The sequence below is a fragment of the Stegastes partitus genome, unplaced genomic scaffold (assembly GCF_000690725.1).
Source record: "Stegastes partitus isolate 25-593 unplaced genomic scaffold, Stegastes_partitus-1.0.2 Scaffold1302, whole genome shotgun sequence".
Taxonomy (NCBI): domain Eukaryota; kingdom Metazoa; phylum Chordata; class Actinopteri; family Pomacentridae; genus Stegastes; species Stegastes partitus.
The window spans coordinates 129,820-151,343 of NW_007579033.1; the positions used below are offsets into that span (position 1 = coordinate 129,820).

The 21,524-nt window shown below is 39.3% G+C and overlaps 1 protein-coding gene across 1 annotated transcript in view; it reads right to left on the reverse strand.

The window, feature by feature from the left end:
- The window catches only part of slc16a10 (solute carrier family 16 member 10), a 43,250-nt gene that overhangs the window by 15,876 nt on the left and 5,850 nt on the right, over positions 1-21,524 (reverse strand). Inside the window, exon 2 of the mRNA XM_008298290.1 lies at positions 1,155-1,299. Coding sequence (XP_008296512.1) covers positions 1,155-1,299 — 145 coding nt within the window. The remainder of the gene's footprint in view (positions 1-1,154; positions 1,300-21,524) is intronic.

Here is a 21,524-nt window from a genome sequence, read left to right on the forward strand (position 1 = left end):
ATAAGGAGATATATCGATAGATCTATTTTTTGGGTTTTTATCAGTAACTACAACTCCTCCTTTTAATACTACATAACATACTATATCAGGTCATGTACAAGTGTAATAACAGGTTTGAACCCAGATTTATTTGTACATCATGTGTGAAACAGTAACAGATGCTTTGTGTATGGACTATTAGGACTTAGACTATGACAATGTTATACAGTATATGATGACGGATATGTTATGGTGTTAGCAAGCAATCATTAACTTTTATACACCCGTCAGCAGATTGAGTTTTGCCACTCATGGAATTTCGAGTCCTCTCAGCACTTTAAGGACATCTGGTAAAAGCTGGATTAAATGTGACAAATGGGCAACTCCACTGAAGAGGGTGATACAATAAAAAGCTCAAAAACAGCTACTAAAAGGACATTGGAAACCACTGTTTTCAATGTCAAGAATGATTGTTGAATGTCAACTTGTAGGAAAACATGGACAGGACGATTTAAAGTGTTCAGAAAGAAATCTAAAAAAACTCCACGGAAATGACAATGACTCCCATATTTACTTTGTCACTGGTTTGAATCGTCACTACATTCATTTCCTGGTTTATATCATGCTTCTATCGCAAGACATATGCCTAGAGTACCAGTGGTTTGTTCAATATAGATAAGGATTTAGGCTGCAGGTGTTGCCAGTATTGTTGTCTATAGTAGCAGCTTTTGTGTAGATTAAGGAAATCTCTGGTCTTACTTTTTGCCATTGCTGTTCCTCCTCTGCTTAATGTCTACACTAGTGCTTACGTGCCCAGTGCACATGAATGTTCATGTCACGTGCGATTTCAGGCATCTTAGTATGAATGGAGATTATTTCTAAAACTGAGCTAATGCACATGTCAGGGAGGAGATTGTGCTCTTTCTAAAAATCTGTTTTAAAATGAAAAGGGATTAGTGCAAATGTAGGCTGAATGCCAAATGCAAAAGTGGTTGAAATAATACCTATCCAAACAGAAATACAAATAAAGAAAAATTGCTCCTGATCTTTAATATAAACTATGACCATTAGCTAAATCTGAGGATTGACTGAAGTTACTCAATATCCCAAGTGAATTTGTAAAAGTAGGTGTTACATATGCAGTGATGCCATGATGAACTTATGTGATTCCTTACGAAACAAAGGAGCTGGCCAGGAGGCCGACAAGGCCAACAGCAGCGCCACCAACTGCGGTAACTCTGCAGCCGAGCATGTCGGTGAAGATGCTGACGATGGGAGAACAGAAGAAGATCATCCCCATGGAAAGGGAGCCCACCCATGCTGCAGGAGACAGAGAGAGAGAGGAAGCCACAGAGGATGAATGAATGAGGCAATCTGTCGGTGATTATCATTTCAAAACAGAAAACTCTTAAGAACATCCTGCTAAGATTGTCGCTGAACACAAAGCAAAGACTGATGTTGCAATAACTGAACATTGCTGCTCTTGTTTTCAAGCACACATTCACTCATAGATACACAAACACACACACTGTACAAGTAGTTTGATTAGGCAACCAGTCATCAAAGCCTTGCACGTGTCATGAGTTTCCTTTTTGTTATCTTGACTGTTCATCATGTTGTAGATTGTGTTTGCTTCCACTTTTGTCACCGTATAGAAAACAATGTTTCGTAAAACCTACAAAGACTCTACTTGGCTTTATAATGGTAAGTGTACAATGACTCAAAACTGCAAAAGAAGCAGCAGTATCGCATATTTATCAGAAAAACATTTTGGTCTGATATATTTACACATCATGGAGACAGCATCTACCTATACCATCACATATAACTTCCTTAAATGTTACTAAAAACAATCCCGGCAACAAACAGTATAATCACGCGAGCAACACTCCAGAAATTAAGTTTGCAAAAAAGATTCTGTTTGGAGTAACTAATAAGGAATAACGATAAAATCTGTTATTATTTTATCTAATTTTATATCCAAAATAATATATTTTGTGTAATACTATAATTTGTAGTTTAATACATTAAAAAAAAAACCCCATTGGAACCACAATAACATTATTCAACTTTATTTAGCTTATCAAGTGAATGACACATATCTGTGTTTGTATACATACAGTACATCCCATATTACCATGTTGGAATCCTGCTCAGATTTGCAGATTTTTAGTCTCACATTATTTTTAACCAGAATGAGTATCGTAGTAGCTTTAGTAGAGCTAAAACTGTGACCACAGGAAACATCTGCAGTGTTTGCTCAGTCCTTGGTCAGCAGTCTTCTGTGAGTCTAAGGGTAAATACCGCTGTGATGTGCTGCAGCAGATCTTAAGTTAAGATGCATGGGACACATTTAAGGCAATCCTGAAAATAGTAACAGCATTGCAGGACTCATTTTTTTGGGGATTCAGCAACGAGGAACAGAGCTGAATAAAGTTTGGAGAAAAACTGCTCCACAAATGCTTCTTACAGCCAGAATGCAAACCTTAAGATATTGCAAGCACAAAATTGGTGAAAAAACAGTTACAGTGACAGAGGACATGAGTACACAAAAGAAGCTTAGTGAGATTTAATCAGGAAGACTATCTCACGGTTATACTATCCGTTTACATTCTTTTTCTCTCTCTTCCTGCGTGGACTGAGGGCGTTCCTCCGTCTATTAAGCCAATCAGACTTCGCCACAGCCCCTCTCAGAGCCAATCATTCCTGGCTTTTAAAACCATTCCTCTCTGCTCTCATCTCAGTGCCAGATCGATACAACTCTCCTCCACCACATTCACCTCCGCCAGAACCAGTGTCCATGTGTCTTTCCAATAAACTCATCAGTTGTCCTGCTCCACATCATATTCATTCAAATCTTCATTCTTCACCCCTGCTCCACAACACCAGCATCTAGACTTCATAGAGGGTATATTTCTGTGCAGATCAAAGCATCACTACCCCATTAAAACGATTAAGCAACGAGGGTTATTGTGCAATGTCAAATAAACAATTTCTTTAAAGTCATCATTAAATCCAGTTCCATGTTTAGATGGTTCTATATGACATGCCTTATGCTATCCGTCACTTAAACACCGAAAACAAAAGAGTGTGTATATTTCCTAGAAAACTTTTTTTTTTTTTTTAATGATAATTCATTCTGCACTTGTATACCAATTTTACAGCCCATTACCACTGTGAAATTTTTATGTTCCCCACTGCTATAAATTCTGGACTGACTGACTTTTTCCTGGCCTCTTTTTTGTATGCTGCTGTCTAATTTTCATTTCATCCATCCATTCATCCTTCCATTATCTATACACCACTTAATCCTCACTAGGATCGCGGGGGGGCTGGAGCCTATCCCAGCTGACTTCGGGGACACCCTGGACAGGTCGCCAGTCTATCACAGGGCTACACTTAGAGACAGACAACCAAGCACACTCACATTCACACCTATGGACAATTTAGAAACAACAATTAACCTCAACATGTTTTTTGACTGTGTGGAAGCAAGCCGGAGAACCCGGAGAGAACCCACGCTGCACGGAGAGAACATGCAAACTTCACAGAGAAAGATCACGGTGTCCTAACCACAACGTGAACTGGCAACCGTCTTGCTGCGAGGCAACAGTGCTAACCACCGATCCACCTTGCAGCCCTGATTGTCATTTCTTTATGTGTATTTAGAGAGCTATCAGAGACCTCAGATGTCAAATGGCTCAAAAAGTCCAAGTTAAGCTACCAAGGAGTTAAAGTATTATCGAATAAAGTCAGAGTTTTCTGACTACCAACCAACAGTTTTCTCGTAACATTAAACATGGATCTGGTAGTGCTGTCCTCTGACAATTTAAACTTTGTCAGTTGAATCAGTGCACTTTAGTTTATGTGCTGTAACATTTTGTACACAGAGGTCTGCAGGGGCACAAGCATGGCAAGCTGTAAAGTTTACAAACCGTATCTCAAAATTATCCACAAACCACAAGACAAACTCTTTTGGACGCAGTGAATGTTACCAGAAATGTAGGGCAGTGTGACACCAGCCCGTTGGCTTCATGTTAGTGAAGCCTTTCCTGATTGTTGTGCAAGATGTAGTGAAGATGACGAAGGCAGAAGTGAGTGACATGTTTTGGTAGGAATGAAAAATAATATCACAGTTGAAAAAAACAGGTAAAAGACAAGCCAGCACATGTGACAGAAGATGTACAGACAATGTTGTTTTTCTCAGTTCTGCAGGTAGGTCAAGTGAAACTTGTGGGAAAAAATAGTGCAGCTGGAGTTTGAATGTTTTTGTCGTCTGCTTTTTTTTTTTTCGTGAGTAACGAGAGACCATTGTGTCAGGTTTCAGGATTGTTGCTGGTTTTCCTGCTTTGTCTTTACACTCTGAATCCTCATCTCACCCCATGCTGGCAGAGTGCTCTACACTCTCAGGTTTCCCCATATGATGAGGGTTATGAAGCTCCGAAAACAAACACTGTGCTACCCTAACAGAATTAATCATAACCGTACTGCCACTAGTTAAAACTCAGACTGGAGAGGCTTCGTTTGCTTTTCAGTGTCAGGCCAGGAGCAGTAAGGTAAGCAATGCTCACTGTCATAAACAAGCTGTAAAATGGATAAAAACTGAGGTCCAGAATGTGTTTTCATTCCATAGAACCCCGAGTGAAATAAATGTAATAAAAAAGTATAGTTATTTTCATTGGCAAAGTAAACATGATAATGTTTATCATCTTCATTTAGTCTGTTAGCATGCTATTGCAAACAATAATATGCACTAACATTAAACACATAGTACAATCAAAGCTGATAGGACTCAGTAGTTTTACAGCTTTTTGGTCATAAACAGAAGTACTGAACATCTTCAAACTTTGACCTGTTGATGATGAAAGATCCAAAGTCAGAGGTTTACAAAAGGGAGCCTGAACAGAAGTACTAAATTTCATGGAAATCTATCCAACAGTTCGGGAGATTTTTCACAAAAAAAACCCAAATGTTACCCACTTCGGGGGTATGGGAAAAGTGGGGTGCTTGTCAAAGTTCTTAAAATATATCTTGTGTAAACCATGAATGTCTGTGCAAAATACAGCACTAATCCTTCAAGAAGATATGATATACCTGCTGGTGGCATTAGATAAAAAGTCTGCAGATGACCAAATTAATAACTATTCATCTTATCAGGAACTTACATCCATGCATATGGAATGACTAGCAAACTAAAACATAGTAAATAATGATAAATGTCAACCTCAGGGTCAGCGGGGTCATGAGGGCACTGGGGACCTTGGGGGCCTATACATCATTTCATACCAATGTACCCAATATTTGTTCAGTAACCGTAAGCAGTGGACTGATACCAACATTGCCCTCCCTACAGCCATGACTCAGCTATTTTTCCAGGGTATCCAGTCTCAGATAACGTACTTTGTACAACTTTCTTCTGCAGTGTCGTAGAGGAAAGAACAGTCCAAAAATATTTTTTCAATTTTCATTTCAGAACCACAATAAAACATTTTTGTACAGATGCTTGGGGCCCTTGTCTTTGCCAACCCTTATTTCTCATACTGCTGTGCTTCTCAGAAATGGATTGTGTAGATTATATAGATGTTGAAGTTGTGGTTAGATACTCATTTGTCTTGTCAGACTCTAATAAAAATATATAACCTATATTTAGATACCTTCCCCTTGCCTAATGTCCTGCTCTGGTTTCCCTGTGTGAGCCAATAAACTGTCAAAACCTCTTCAGAGCTATTCCAGACAACGCGGTCATAAAAATGCCCACAATTCAATGGAGTCCCCTTTACCTGGTCTCATATTTGTGAGGATATCAGCCCGCTTTAAGCTACATAATGTAATAAATGGCAGTGGACAAGAAAGGCAAAGAACCCCTCAAAGACAACAGGAAATTGCTGTTGTGGTCTGCTGGCTGTCTCGATTTAAAAGCATTTACGCTTCAGACAAAGCGAAATTCCAGATTGAAAAATGTAATATCAGGATTCGCTCTGTCCCAGTGACATCCAGCACTTGCCCCGGGCCCTGCTTGGACACTGACAGACCAGGAAGAGTTGCCCTAAGTCGTCTGTCTGCTTTGTTAAACAGTCTTTGCTGGAAACCCCTCTGCTCTGAACCCGTTCACCTCACAATGACTGAACCTACAGCAGAGAAACCTGCGTAACACTCTCCCTCCTGTCAGCCAGAAAGAATGGATTCTAAAGGTGACACCTCACCAGTTTTGGGCTGCAGATTCCGAAACTCATATTCTTTAAGATCCAACATTTACTTTCACTGGTGTCCAGGTACTCTGTACCCTTTCCACCATGATCATTCTGCTTGACCAGCTTGTGTTTTTTGTCCGCTGTGACCTTCTCAAAAGAGTCCTTGAGTAAGCCGTTATCAAAATCACACATGATCCTATGTGTTCTGTTGAACAGATTATGAACTAGATGGTATCTAAGACTATTAAAGTGGACATTCATTTTTTTTGATTTGTCAATGTATGTGGCTTTGGTCAAGTTTGCATTCATGCAGCTATTCAAGGAGATTTTAACTGCACTAAGGAAGATTTATTACTTTTAGCAAACTATTTGAGCTGTTTTCTTTTTTTTTAATTATTTTGACCATCTGATACCCAAAGCCCCTTGGTGGGTTTGAAAGGCATCTCATCTTTAAAAAATTACCAAAACTACACCATTTATCAGAGCCAGAAACTGTAAAGTCGTAAACAATCACTGGATTTTCATCTTTCTGACAGTCCTTGAACTAATCATGCGTGATGCGCCGTTTTGTCAGAAAAAATGACCAAATCCAAGCTTAAAATCGTGATATTTCATCTAAATTTCTTTATTCTACATGTCATTTTTTTAAAAATGGAAAAACAAACTCTTACCAGGTTCTGTAAAAAAGTGAAATTCTACACTTCTTAGCACAAACAAGTAGCCATGACTGAATCAATTGTAACCAACAGTCATGTAACAAAATGCTGTGAAAATTTAGCCGAACTAAAGGCTGTGTTTACACAAAGCAATAAGAAGCAATTATGGACACTAATTAGAAAAACTAAGAGCATAATAAAACATAAGGAATAAAATTATTGCAACATAGCTCAAAAAGAGAGACCTGGTGAAATATCTTTCTAATGTTGAGGTACATAGTGAGTTTGTAGAGGTTGTAAACATGTAAGTAGTAAAATATCTATAGCATGTAGAGCCGTCATTTTTTGAAACATTATTATAAAATAATCAAAGAAATTCAACTTACGCTTTATCTTTTTTATGATTTATAACATAACTGTCTCATACTGCCCAAAAGACAGCTCTCTGTATGTCTAGTCATGGTTGTGCTGTTTGCCTTCTAGTGTAGTTGATAGCTTACTGGTGTTTACTGGTTGTAAATACATAATACCATCCAAATATTTTTTTTCCTCCTTAATATATTGAGATATATATATATATAGTTTTAATCAAAAATGTATAATTTATTTTCATCAAAAGAGTTAAAGTTATCATGTACAAAATCCTTATCACCCTCACTGCCCTAAAACATCAAAGTGTGTCATGCAGAATGGCCCTAATGGATCCCTGCCGACTTCACTTTAGTTTGGGAATAAATTCAGAAGGCCTGCATTAAAGCAGCTGGTTGAGGAGTTATCTATTAACCACAGCGAATGGAAACAACTAATGGACAGGCATACTTGGCTCATATTGCAGTGAGGTGGCACACCATTTTCCCAGCTTGGTCAAATAAACAGCTTGTCTCTATAGCACATTCTAGGAATTTGTTGACTAAAGTTGCTCAGGCTAAAATCTAGTTCCACCATGGAGAATGAAGGCAGGCTTCATTTAACACCAGAGACCACTTTTAACTCTGCTCTAAGTCCCAGGCTGTTCCACTGGAACGGACACAAAGTGATGAGGAAAAGGTTTTAATAAATCAACAGCTCTCACTGCCAACAAGCCAGAAGCAGGACCAGATGTCGCCCTGCATCACCCCATCAACACGGAGACATGCAGGAGGGTTTATCTCCTCTCTCTGGGTGTTTTGCCATGATGGAGCTGTGGCGTTAATGGGGTCTTTTTAATAAAGAGAAAAAAAAGGAAGAGTTCAAAGAGCTTCCTCAGCTTTCAAAGAGTTGCCGTACTTTTATGCCAGATAAAGAACAAATACCATTGTGAATTAAATGGCTGGAATAAAGTTGGAGGATGTGAGCTGGAAATCTGAAATATAATGCACAGAAACTTTTAAGATATGCTTCTGCTAGCCCGTATGCTGCATCTAACAATTTTCATTATTTTTTGTTTTGGTAAAAAAGCAGAAGCAAAAAAGCAACACTAAAAAACTCTGTCTGTTACAAAAACATAGTGTAGAATATAAAAAGGTGTAACGCACGTTACAAGTTTTTGGGAGTTTATCTCTCTTAATTTTCTGCTGATTCAAACAAAGCACTGCTGGAAATACTCAATGTATCACTTCTTGCTGAACAGAAAAAATCTCAAAAACAATAAAGGCATTCACAAAGTTGAAATACTCAGTGAAGAACAGAATGAAAGTGTAAAATTATTCTAACTTTAACCTATTTCTCCAGTTTAGTGCAGTTCAACATTTCACAATGTGAAGTTACCGGTTTATTTTAACGGTAGCATATAAATATCTCCTAATAGCAAAGCTCTGGTGTATTTCAGATTACGGTGTTGGTAAATGATGTATAATAACAAGGAGAGAAAATCTGTGTGACAGCAGTCAGTGACAATGTGTTTTAGCCTCTCCTTTTATCAGAACCACTGGGTTTGATTTGACAGGGATTAGCTATTTGGGGTTGGCTTTCTGGCACAGGTCCAGAGTTACCTGCAGAGCAACTGCACACCTCACCTGTCACATACTGAATGTGAATGGGTTTGATCCAGGCTCACTGGATCTCTACAGGCAGAGCAAATGAAGCAGCAGCACACTGAGCTGAACTGCTGCTGCAGTAGAACCTCCACCCTGCAGCCTCACAGCCAGCTCACATTACAGTCAGTTTTAGACCCACTGACCTGGGGTCAGGAAGTGGACCGTACAGTACTGAACTCCCACAAGGCAGAGCAAATTTTTCTCTGGTGAAGACAGCGAGAGATGAAGAAGAAAGAAAAAGGAAATTAAGAAAAGCCGAGTAAAAGTGTGGAATATGTTGTAGAGACCCTTGTGTTTCCCAGCTGGACTGGTCTTGGACTACATTCTGCCAGAGTTTTGTTTCTCAGTGCTTGTCACTGTAGAAAATGAGACTCCATCTAAAAAAAACAGAGCAGCACAAGTGGCAGGGTTAATGGGTTTACAAGCTGTGGCTGATGTTAAGCTGAACATGTTTGGCACATGGCTGCGACTCATTAGTAACGTGTCTCCTGAGGAGAGCTGCAGTGACAGAAGAACAGCCACAAGCACAGGAACTTCTCTGCAGCTAACAATGCTCTGATATGATATTTGAATCACTTGCCAAGATAAATTATGTTCTTTAAAAATTCCACATGGGACTAAAGTGCAGCATGTTTAAAAACAGACAATGGGCTAAAGATAATGTTGTGTTAAACTGTAAGGCGATTCATGTATTTATGGGGCAAAAATTCTCTTCTTACCAGTGACAATGTCAGAAACTAAGTGGGAGAACAAAGGTAAACAAAGTCAATTTATGTTTTTGGCTTACAAGATTTTGTTGGTGGCAAAGTCCAGCTATGGAAGGATCTGTCCGTGCATTTTGGTGTCACATTAAGTCAGTCAAGTTTTATGTAGAAAAGTTAGTGTTCTACTAACTGATAAATTTCAGTTCATGACCTGACCAATTTCATAACTAGTTCATAAATAATCCCTGTGTGGACAGGATTGGCTCCACAGGAGGAGGTGTAAAGGAGGAGGTATGAAGAAAAAATACAACTGAACTGAGTTAATCCAGCCTTGAAACTTCAGATTTGATTTTATAGAAAAGATGTAAAACTAATTTATGTACTGTCTCTTGATTCCAATGCAAATACACAAACTCATGTGTTAATTTATTAATATTAGTCAAGTGGTCTTTCAAAGTGACAACTATTTTATTCAAATTATACTAAATTCTCCCACACCACAGGTGGAGCTACACCAAACTTTATACATAAGTATTGGCAGGCTGAGTAATTAATCTCATGACTATTGAACTAATGGTCAAGTATAAAATGTATGAGCTCCTCTATAAGACTAAATATAAGAGGCTAGAAGCTAGAATAATTGTTACTGAAATAGATCAAAGGTTACATTTGTATTATAGGTTTTTTGAGTTCTCTTGACCATACCTGTTTCATATATACAGGAACTGACCTACACATGGGCTGCTGTAAATGAGGGGATGAGGTCAGGAGCTCCTGACTGACTGCATCTAGTTATGCCACCCCCAAACAGACTGGAAGTTCACCTGGAGCCATTAAAGCCAACTAGGGTGGCACGGTTTGTGTTGCCTTTGATCTATGCTCTCCACAGGCTTGCTGGCGCATGCCTGGTTCAAACCACTGTGATAACCAGAGGAGGCTTCTCACCATCACAGAGGAGACCACAGCCCTGCCACATGCCTTTGCCTGCTCCTTCATTAGCTTCACTAGGAGTGCAGAAAGCTGCTATATCGCATCAGCTAAATCGGCTAAATTAGCCAGCTGGTGCTGGTGCTGACATGACCTCTGCTTTTGGCTCCACCTAGTGGAGCACTTTTTCTGTGTGATACAACATGCCGGAGTGACGAGGGACCAGGTGTTTTGAATTGGCAATCAGCCGATTGCCCCAGCTGCGGCGAGGCGTGGCTTGCCATTGACTCATCAGACCTGCACTCACCATATAAGACGCCAGCAAGCCACAAGTCGATGCCGAATCGTAGTAAAACCCAAGTTAGTTTGTGCTCACTCTGCTCTGCTCATTGTTTTGATTCTGCTCCTAACTCTACTTTCCTGTGCTCCAGTTTTCACCACGCTTGCTGCCTTTGAGGTCCACTTCTCATCCCCAACTCCTCTCCATTGGATTCTTCTGGCTCCAGCTCTCCATATCCTCGTGTCCCTCCGTTGAAGTCATCTGGTCCACTTCCGTCTCCTCCAGCTCCACAACCCTTGCATCCAGTATTGTAGTTTGTCAATCTCTCATCTACTCAATTAGTAGTTCTAGTATTTGATTTGTATTCTTTGCGGTAAGTTTGTTTGTAATTATAGTTCGTCGTCCCCTAGAGGATGTTCTGATAAAATTTTGATAACAGTTTGTCGTGGAAGTGGACGCCTCAGATACTGGTGTCAGAGCAGTCCTCTCTCAAAGAAGCAAGAACCACAGTCAGCCTGACCTCCAGTTTCCACCCCCAGTCTAATGGTCAAGCTGAGCGGGCAAACCCGTCATTGGAGACTTTTTGCGGTGCTTGGTGTCAGAGAATCCTACCACCTTGAGCAAGCAACTAGCATGGGTAGAGTACGCACACAATTCCTCAGTTAACTCATCTTTGGGTCTCTCCCCCTTTGAATGCTCTCTAGGGTACCAGCCCCCCCCCCGTTTCCCTCCCAGGAGCAAGAGCTGTTGGTGTCCTCAGTCGAGCATTTTTTCAGGAAGTGTGGCAGAATTTGGAAGAAGGCTCAGGCCTCCCTTCGTCGCTCTAATCTCCGAATGGAAAGGCAGGCCAATCGGCGCCGTTCTCCGGCACCCACCTACCAGGTTGGACAGAAGGTCTGGCTGAAAGCCAAGGACCTTCCACTTAAAGTGGAGTCTAAGATGCTGGCTCCACATTTCATCAGGCCTTTTGAGATTGAGAAACTTATCAATCCTTCCGCTGTTCGTTTAAAGCTGCCACGTTCTATGCGTGTCCATCCGACTTTTCACGTGTCTCGGAGCATGGAATCCAATATTTTACTGCTCCTCTTCTGGCAGCTCAGCTTCACTAAGATAGACTTCGATGGGGAACTAAGGGCCCTCAAGCCTGATCCATGGGAGGTAGTCATCCACAGCTAATTGTCTCCTGACCATGCACAAATGCTGGCTGTCTATATTAACCTGATGGCTTAACAAACTGCTTTAGCACCTGCTCTAGATTGTCTAAATCAAAAAGCAGCATACCTGTGGTTAAAATGAAGGACTGCCTGTGTGCAGTAAGGCTAATCCACATTTTCCACATCTGCATGTCCATAAGGGTATGTGTGATGTAATTTTATCATCTACCCCAGTCTGCAAGAGTATGTGCAGACCTGTCTGCAAACGCCAGGAAAAAAAAAACGTGCTTAAACCAACGCTTGTTTTAAGGAAAGACTGTACAAGGAGATTCTCTCTCATCCACACTTGTATAATTCATCATCAAAAGAATTTTCTCTGAAGTACCCGGACATTGGAAGTGCTTTGATTTGTACATACTTTCCACTGATGATGCCAAAACACAGTGGAAAGTTGTAAATTGTTCAGAAATCTTGTGCAATGTCCACCCTCTATGCTCGACAAAGCTCAAGAATAATCACATTAACATGGTGCTACAGCTCAATCTGTAACCAGCTGCTACATCCTATAAAAAATGCAAAGTCATATCCTTTCAGAAACATCCACAGAGCCCTGTGTTTTTCTGTGTTCAGTGTAAGGTTTTCAGACCCTTCTACATTGGCCTGATACGGTTTTGGCATCTTTTACTATAATTTCCCCTAAAATAAGATCAAGGAAAAGTTGCAACCTGAATGAATGTTATAAAACAAAGATTCCTGCAGGCGAACCTGACTTTTTCTCAGCAGGGAAGCACCTGAGGAAATTCCTGCTGCTATTTTCAGCTCAAACTTCAGTAGCTTGACAAACTTAAGATTTTCAGTGTTCTTACTGTACAAAACTATGAAGTATGGCTTTACAGTTGGTTCTGTACAGTCACAAAGGCCCCAGTCATAGCCCTGATCCAGGCCTCTTGGTACTAAAGATATACATCTGGACCTAAGTGGACCATATAGCATCACAACCATTCATCCATCTCCAGTTTACAACAGCTGGAAGCTATTTGTACTGGGCTGCTCTACTGGGGGGCTGTGGAGGGGGCGAGGCGTTAAAAAAATGCCATTTTTTTAGTGTGCTTGCATCGTAAGTTCAAGCCCATGTCCTTCTGTGTTTTCTGGCATAATGCAGCAGGAAGTGAAAACTCCTGCCTGTTGACACAGTAAAAAAGTTGGGGAGCAGCCGCAGAATAATTTATGGCTATGCATAAAACAGAGAGAAAACACATCATATGCTTACTTGGAATTACTTCCCTCTGCAGTGGATGTCCATATGTAAAATGTTAAATGGGGGTTGTGTTTCATGTCAGAGGGAAAGAAAGAGGGGTGGTGTCCTCGGACGAGTTGGTGATTGGGGGAGATTTCTGTCCACCCACTTCTTAAGCACAGTATGGAAATGGCAATAAGCCACCGTTGGATACACCCATCATTGAGTCTTAACTCCTTATCTCCAGAATTGCTTGTCTGAACTGGTATCTGAATTTAGATAAGGAATGAAAGCATTAAACCAATAACTTTGTTCTGACTAAATGTGGCTTCAGAACATGCTTAGGTAAACCTATCGATCTGCATGTCTGTGTTTTGCTGATCTTTTATGCAATTCATGGCAAAACAAGAAAACTGTGATTAATATTTCTTTAAATAATACATTAAACTGTGTGTACTGCTACACTGCAAGAGCTTGTTGTCTTTAGTGCACAACATGTTTATTATCTGTATGAACTAATCAGACACAAGTATAAAAAAAATTATCCTCACAATGCAGTGTGTGTCTAAATTATAATCAGTAAAATAGGTTAATCACAGCTCTAGGTGGAGATGAAGAGAACTAAAAATTCCATTGCACTGATAACCTTTTTTCTTTTTCTTTTTTTTTTTTGCTAAATATGACAATAAAGCATTTGAATCCTCTGAATCATAAACAGAAATAAATAACCTTACTGGTGCAAAAATAATTGAAATACAAGGAATAGATGTTAAACTTGTTTTCTTTTTTTAAAAAATAATTAAAAATCATTAAATTAAATTAAAATAAAAAATTAAACTTGACTGACTGAAGTAAAATTCAAACCTGGACTCCGGTTTGTCTTAAAATATAACTGTAGGAAGATTCTAGGCTTTTTTTTTTTTCCCCCCGGGTGTCAGATGACAACTATGGAATACTTTAACTCAATACAAATACATAAAAATGTACACACACACATCAAAACATTGAAAGCATCAATTGACCTTCACATCTTTCCTAACTTGGGCCCATAGCAAAACTATCTGGTGCCAAATAAATGTTGATATAAACTTTCAAATCCATTTTAATTCAAAATGCATACTTCAAAATATATGGATATAATGTTGTCGCTGCTTGCTATGGCTGTTTACAGACATAAACAGACCAGACTGATCAGATATGTCCTCTAGAGGATGTTCTGATAAAATTCCTTATCGTAAGTATTTGTTAGTGATAGTTTAGATTGCTGCCTTGTTTGTTACTTGGTTTCACAATTAGTGTTTATTTGTGAATAAATATTATCATTGATTTTCAACTGTTTGGTGGTCGAGTCATCCGTCTGCACTTGAGCCTATGTTTGGAAAAACCGTGACATTACAATCCGGCCAAAATGAGCTCAGCAGACAAAATGACTGACACCGACCAAGCGTTTCATAGTTTAATGGAGAGCCGTTGCTCTAGACTAAATCAACATGATGAGTTGTTGAAGGCTCTCTCAGACAGCAACAATGCATTCAATCAAATGTCTCAGCTAACAAGCCAATTTTCTGCTTTTGTTTCTCAGCTTGGTCCCTCCCCCAGTGGAGCCCAGGCTCCTACTAGTTCTGCTAGCTCAGTTTCCAACCCAGTGCAGACACCTAATTCTGTCGCCGCTTGTGAACCATTTGTTCCCACTCCCGAACGATATTCTGGGGAGTTGAGTTCTTGTAGAGCATTTCTGACCCAGGTATCATTAGTTTTTGAAGTACAACCTTTGTCTTATTCTTCAGAAAGGTTGAAAATTGCTTATTTGTTGAGTGGTGGAGCGAGAGATTGGGGAGCTTCAATATGGGAGGGACAATCCAGGTGTTGTTACTCATATCAGCTTTTCGTCACAGAAATGAAGAAGGTGTTTGACCATCCACTGCATGGGAGAGAGGCTGCAGATCGTCTGGGGTCTCTGAAACAAGGAGGGAAGAGTGTGGCGGACTACTCCGTGGAGTTTCGGACCTTGGCTGCTGAGAGTGGATGGAAAGAAGTGGCACTACAGAGCGCTTTCTACAGAGGCCTCAACGATGCATTAAAAGACAAGCTGTCTACGCGAGATGATACAGCTGATTTGGATGGCTTGATGTCTGAATCTTGTAATCGAGGTAGTGTGGTTTTCCATGAAGTTGCCTGTGATGTACGATGTGCTTAATGAGTTGAGATCTATCCTTTAGGAAATTGGATTTCCTTTAGGTCAATATATTGTTTTGTTTTATTGTGTAATCCATGCACGGCTGCAGAAGTGAGTAAACAAACAGATTGTACACCCTCCCCCAGTAAGGTTGACAAAATCGAATTTAATAGAATAGGAATGAATGGATGCATCAGTTGTTTTGGTAGTAGACAGAGTATCTTTACTGTACATATGAATTTCTCACACACGCATATTACTGTGAAAAGGGCGAAACTGTAAAGCAGGAATAATTAAATGCATGTCATGCATTGAGAGACCTCAAATGTGCGTAACCTAGATGTGGTAGAAGAGCTTAATGACTGTATTGACTGCTTATTATCTTGGTGCATCGGCGTATTGACATTCGCTTTAATGCCTCTCTGTCAATCAGCCAGATGCTGCCTGAGGACTTCACAGCTGTTTGCTCATGTGCCTTACAGGCTGTGGGCTGATGATGCATGTCATGTGCAGGAGGCCAAGCAATTGGTCATCCTGCTGCCACTGAAGTGGTGCTCTGCCTCCAGCATATTTATCTGTTCTAGACTTTATCTCTCGACAACCTTCACCTACACTCAGACACAAGCTTGCACATGCCTGGAGATCAAAAGACTTGTCAAATATTAACCTGTATGCGTATAACTTGTCAAGGTTTTTTGAAGTGATTCGATCCATGTCATTTAGTTGTTTTTTTTTTTACAGTCAAAGCTGCCTACACATGTCAGCTGTTCGGGTTCTTGACTCTAGACTTTATAGGTCTGTAGGATGTATAGTACTGACTCAGGATTGTGATTTTTTTTAAATGTATAAAAACAGTCTAATAGGAGACATACACTTATCAGCGACAACATAAAAACCATAGATAGGTGACATGAATATCACTGATCATCTCGTTTCAGTACAAAGTTCTGCTAGGAAACCTTGAGTTTTGCTATTCATGTGGATGTCACTCTGATACGTATCGCCCACCTCAACATTGTTGCAGACCAAGCACACCAAGGCTGTGATAATAACAACAAATCCACATATGACTAATTATGTGTGTGTGTGTATATATATATACATATCATGTGTGTTTATTTATTTATTATGTGTGTGTGTGTATTTTGTTTGTACGTTTTTTTTTTCACAAGAAACAACAGTGACATCATCTAAACAAACTGGCATTTAAGAGGTTAAAATCCTGAAAATGTATGAATATGTGGTAGTTATGATCAAGACTGATGTTGGCTAAAAACTATAGCTAGTAAGTGCAAAATAGTAATATTTTATAATATCTTTATGGCATTTTTTTTTATGAGGACAATTTTGTCCTTCAGGTCTGGTGTGGGTTTTTTGTTTTTATCTGACACTGAACAAACAATAATAACATGTCAGACTTAGTGTTGTTGCTCATCATTAATGCATTCCAGATTGTGCCTAACAAAAAAAAAAATCACTTACAACCGAGGTTATGGAAAATAAAAAATCATAGAAATCACATGAACAAACTGGCATTCGAGGGGTTCAAATCCTGAATGAATGAATGTTTGGTAGTTATGATCAGTACTAATGTTGGTTGAAAATCTTACTCAGTAAAAGTCAAATATTAGTATATAATATGCTTTCAAACTTTAAAGGGATCGTAAAATGCTCCACTTGTCAGTCCAATACATGCAAGTATTTTGCTGCTACACCTTACCTAATCCGGGATGACCAGCAGTTTATGGGTGTAATGATAGCTAACTGACATTTCTGTATCTCTCTCCTTTATTGTCACACAATAAAATGGCAGTAAACTTTATCATGTAATTGCCGCTTTACAATATGCCACAGTGGCTGCTTTTGAGAGAAAATTGCACTGAATCATTTTAATGCAGGACTTAAGGGCTTATTTTTTATTTTTGATTAAAATATTTTAGCCGACACAGATCTAGGGGTCGACCAATATGGATTTTAGGGCTGATATCAATACTAAACAATACACAGAAAACTGATATTTGCAACTGATACATTTGAGGGGAAAATTCAAATCTTGGTGACAAAATTATAGAATAACACAAACTCCACTATAGATAGAGAGAGCCGGTTGCATCAGAGCCAAAGCAGCAAATATTTACAAGTATGCTGTCGTAAAAAGGTTAAAAAACTATACTGACAATTGGAAAAATGGGAAACATTGGATCCAATAATCAGTCAGGCCTAGATTAAGTGCATTCCTGTACAGATCTTATATGGAACTGCATTTAACTGGACTACAGCAGCCAAACAACCTGTAGGGACTCCTGGAAGTTATAGCTGGCTGCAAAGTCATATTTATTGGACAGATATGAGGTCTAAAATATTAATCTGTGTTACTTATTATCTATTACAAGATATTAAAAGTTACAGTGTATGTTTTGTTAGTGGATTTATTTCTATTCCACTTAAACACAATTCATCTACTCTTGGCAAAGGCAGGTCAAACTCCAACTGATGACTGGTCTAACTGGAGTGACGTCTTATCCTGAGTCTGCAGGTGATCATGAAACACAAATCCTAACTACCTCACGCTCACTATGAAAGACTCTCACACGCAGTGATACTAAAACAATATTTTCCACTTAACTCTACAGTCAGTGTGTCAGTTTCACGTTGACGGTCAAAACATTGGCTTCGTATATCTCGCTTCCCTTTATGTTTTTCTTTCATACTGAGTGAAAACAACATTCAGCCAAAATATAGTTAGATGATGCCTTGTTATTGACGTGAACGTCAGTCACCCGTGTATGCCCAGGTCACTTCAGAGCCATCAAAACAGCACAATCAAGGACTCTAAACTCTCTGTTTAGTCCAAAGGTCTTTGGCAGGTCTGACACTGGTTGACAGGCAAGTGGCTTTTATGGCACGAGGCCCAAGAATAACCCCATCTGGCATTCCCACAGGGAGGCAACCAGAGCCTGTAACAGATGTGAAGGCCACTGACCTGACAGTTGAGGCCAGTCTATGGAGTGGACTGTCCCGCCCCAGCATTACGCATTGTGATTGGTTGCTTGTCATTTATATTTCCTACCTTTGTGGGCATTATCTTTGGCACCGGAAAAAAAAGCTGCCATGTGGGAGCTGGACAAGTTAGCCACGACAAACTTGCTCCTAATAGAATATGTCCCATTGGGGAAATTAATGAATGTCTACTTCTTGGAACTACCTGATAACAGAAAGAGTTGGGCTGGCCAGTCAGCAAAAAGTGAAAAGCAAGCTAATACTGTAGGTATCCAGCTGAGACAAAAATGTGCCTTGCAGCTTGTGCTTTTTTATGTTTAAATCTCCTTATGGTTAATCATATAGACTCACACAGCCTAAACCAGCTTAGCGTTTATTACGGTGAGCTGTGTGGGGTTATAAAGAATTAACTTGCTGTTTTATCAGAGCAGGAAATAGAGATTAAATCATAAAAACTGGTGGTATCAATCAATTAAGATGAAATATTAAAACAATCAAGCTGCAAAAAAATATACATTAGATCAGAAAGAAGCATGTATATTCTGGGGTTTTCATTCTTCTTAGGCGAGCTGAACAGTTCTTCATTCAGATTCCAGCATGAATCCTTCAGCAACAACCAAGTCATGGTCCCTGAAGTGAAAGGACACGTGGGCCATACTCATTTCATTAAAACAGAACTCGAGGGATATTTTAATTTCTGAAGGAATTTTAAATGTTTTCACAAACAGCCATGCTGTAACAGATGAGTTCTTGTCCATTAACACACACTGGCACATATACTAAAATCCACAGACTCACCATGACCAAGAAGACTGAGATTCAGCAACACATTTTAGTTTTCTGATAACAAAACAAGGACAAGGAAGTTCATAAAATACTAAACTTCAGTATTACATCCATCACGTTATTTCATCAGTTTATGACAGAATGAAGTGTTTTCATGTGTCTAAGCAGATGCAGCTTCAACAGCATGTGAGCTTGAATGTGAGGGAAAGAAGCATGTTGCAGCATGTACTGGTATGCTGGTGTGCTTGAGTCTCCCAGCACAGCGCACTCATGGGTCTTTAATGTGTAACTGCCCCCATTTCAGCCCTACAAACAGTCTTGAAGCCTGAGAATTATCTAGTAACTGTTTTCACTGCCCGGAGCACTCTTTCCAAAAAACTTCCTGTTACTGCCCAGCAAACTTTAAACACTAAATGAGTAACTACTGATTTGTTAATCTCTCCATATTATGTGGTATGTTTACTCTGGGTCTTTGTGATTGCACCTTTTAACTACATCTATTTAAACTGTACCCATGTGGGTTAAACAAAGTAGAATTAAACCAGATAGAATCGTCCACAAAACAAGCTGACTCATCATAGTATAAACACAGGTGTATACTAAGCCTCATGGTAGCATGCAGTACCACATTATTGTTGGATTACAATTATTTGTGTTAGTATCTCATGATTAAACAGTGTCACTAAAAGTAAAACTACTGTCATGTCTTAAGTATAGACGGTTCAGTTCCTGACTTGTCTCAGATAAAGTCCCACTGGTGCCAAAATCGATCTTCATATTTTGGAGACACACCCTAAATATGTACTATGTGATAGGAAACATGCCAAAAAAGCTAGCTATAGAAAAGATGATATAAAAATATGTGTGTGTGTATACATCTCACAAGAATCTGCTTTATATTTGCCTTACAAAGCCATATGAGCAGACAACAGATAAAGGGACCAGCAGAAGGCAGCAGTTATAAAGTTCTTGGAAGGGAAACTGCCTAAAATAGCCTAAAATAAACTCAGCTAAGTGAGGTCTTAAGTCAGGATGTGGAAGGCAGTTCCTCTTTCAAAACAGTGTGTCTGACCTCGCCTGTGCCAAGAAGGCAGACAAATGCAAAGGGAAATACTGGACAAAGAATGCACAAGTAGGCATAAGGTGAACTAAATTCTGTTAGTGCTACTTAGTATTGTGTGAACCTGATTGGTAAGGGTTTGAATGTAACAGACGTTCATTTAATTGTAAAAGTCCCGCACTTAAGCTTTAACATATATTCATGAAAACTGCTATGGCTATAGCAGAGATTTTTTTTTTTTCTGTATCAATAAATTTGTTAATCACATTTTAATTTTCTCATTTTTTTTAATCACAAGTTCCCAGAGACCAATGTTACATCTTTAAACTACAGTTTTCAATTCAACCAACTGACTTAAATCAACAACAATTTGACAATAATCTCTAAAAAAACGACAACAATCAAATCACATGCGGTCAAATCATTAATCAATCAAAGTTAGAAAAATTTTGATCTGATTCAAAGAATTTAACTTGTATACGGCATTCAACTTTAAAGAGGAACTTTAGTTTGGTCACTTCTATAATATCTGGGGATTAAAAAAAACAAACAACAACAATAAGGACTTTTCAAAACCAAAGAAGCAGAAGCCTCAGTCATGAGACTGGCTTCCCATAATGCAATTCCGTATTCGTCCTCAGGCCACAACAAACACCATAGATGTACTGAGAACTGCATACTGCGGTTAAGGATGCTACTCAATTCAATTCTATGAAAGCTGCTCATCAAGAACCATACACCATGTTTCAGTAGACTAATGCACATATCTTGCCCATATTAATCCACATCTCAAACGCTTTGCCATATGTTTTCTTTTTGCTATTTTGTCATCAACTTAAACAACACAACTCCTATGTAACTTTGAAATAAATGAATTTCAGTCATGTGAATACAATTATAAAAAATTATGTGATCAAATTATTTGTCAATCATCTTTTAGAGAATTAAAAAAGGTCTTTACAAAGTTGGTTACAGCAAATACCAAATGGAGGTTGTTATATTTTCATTTGCACTTGCCAATTAAAAATCCCTATTTGTGTCTCTAACTCACTGAGACAAAAATACCAACGGGGGAAGGAAGGGGATCCCATTATAATGATTCATGATGTTTATCAAGTTTTTCTGGCCATTCATCCAGCCTGTCAAAGCAACGGAGCTCTCCGTCCGCCTCTTGCTATCCTCGGTACTTCCTCTACGTCCCAACTCCAAAACCACTCAACCACCCAATTAACGCTCCTCAGCTCCACTGTTACGACAGGAAGACCTGCTGTGGAGAGTGGACGTCTCGGTTGAAGCTGCACTTCATGAACAGGCGAGCAGGTTCAGGAAATGAATGTGTGCTCACGTCAGGAGCTGGAC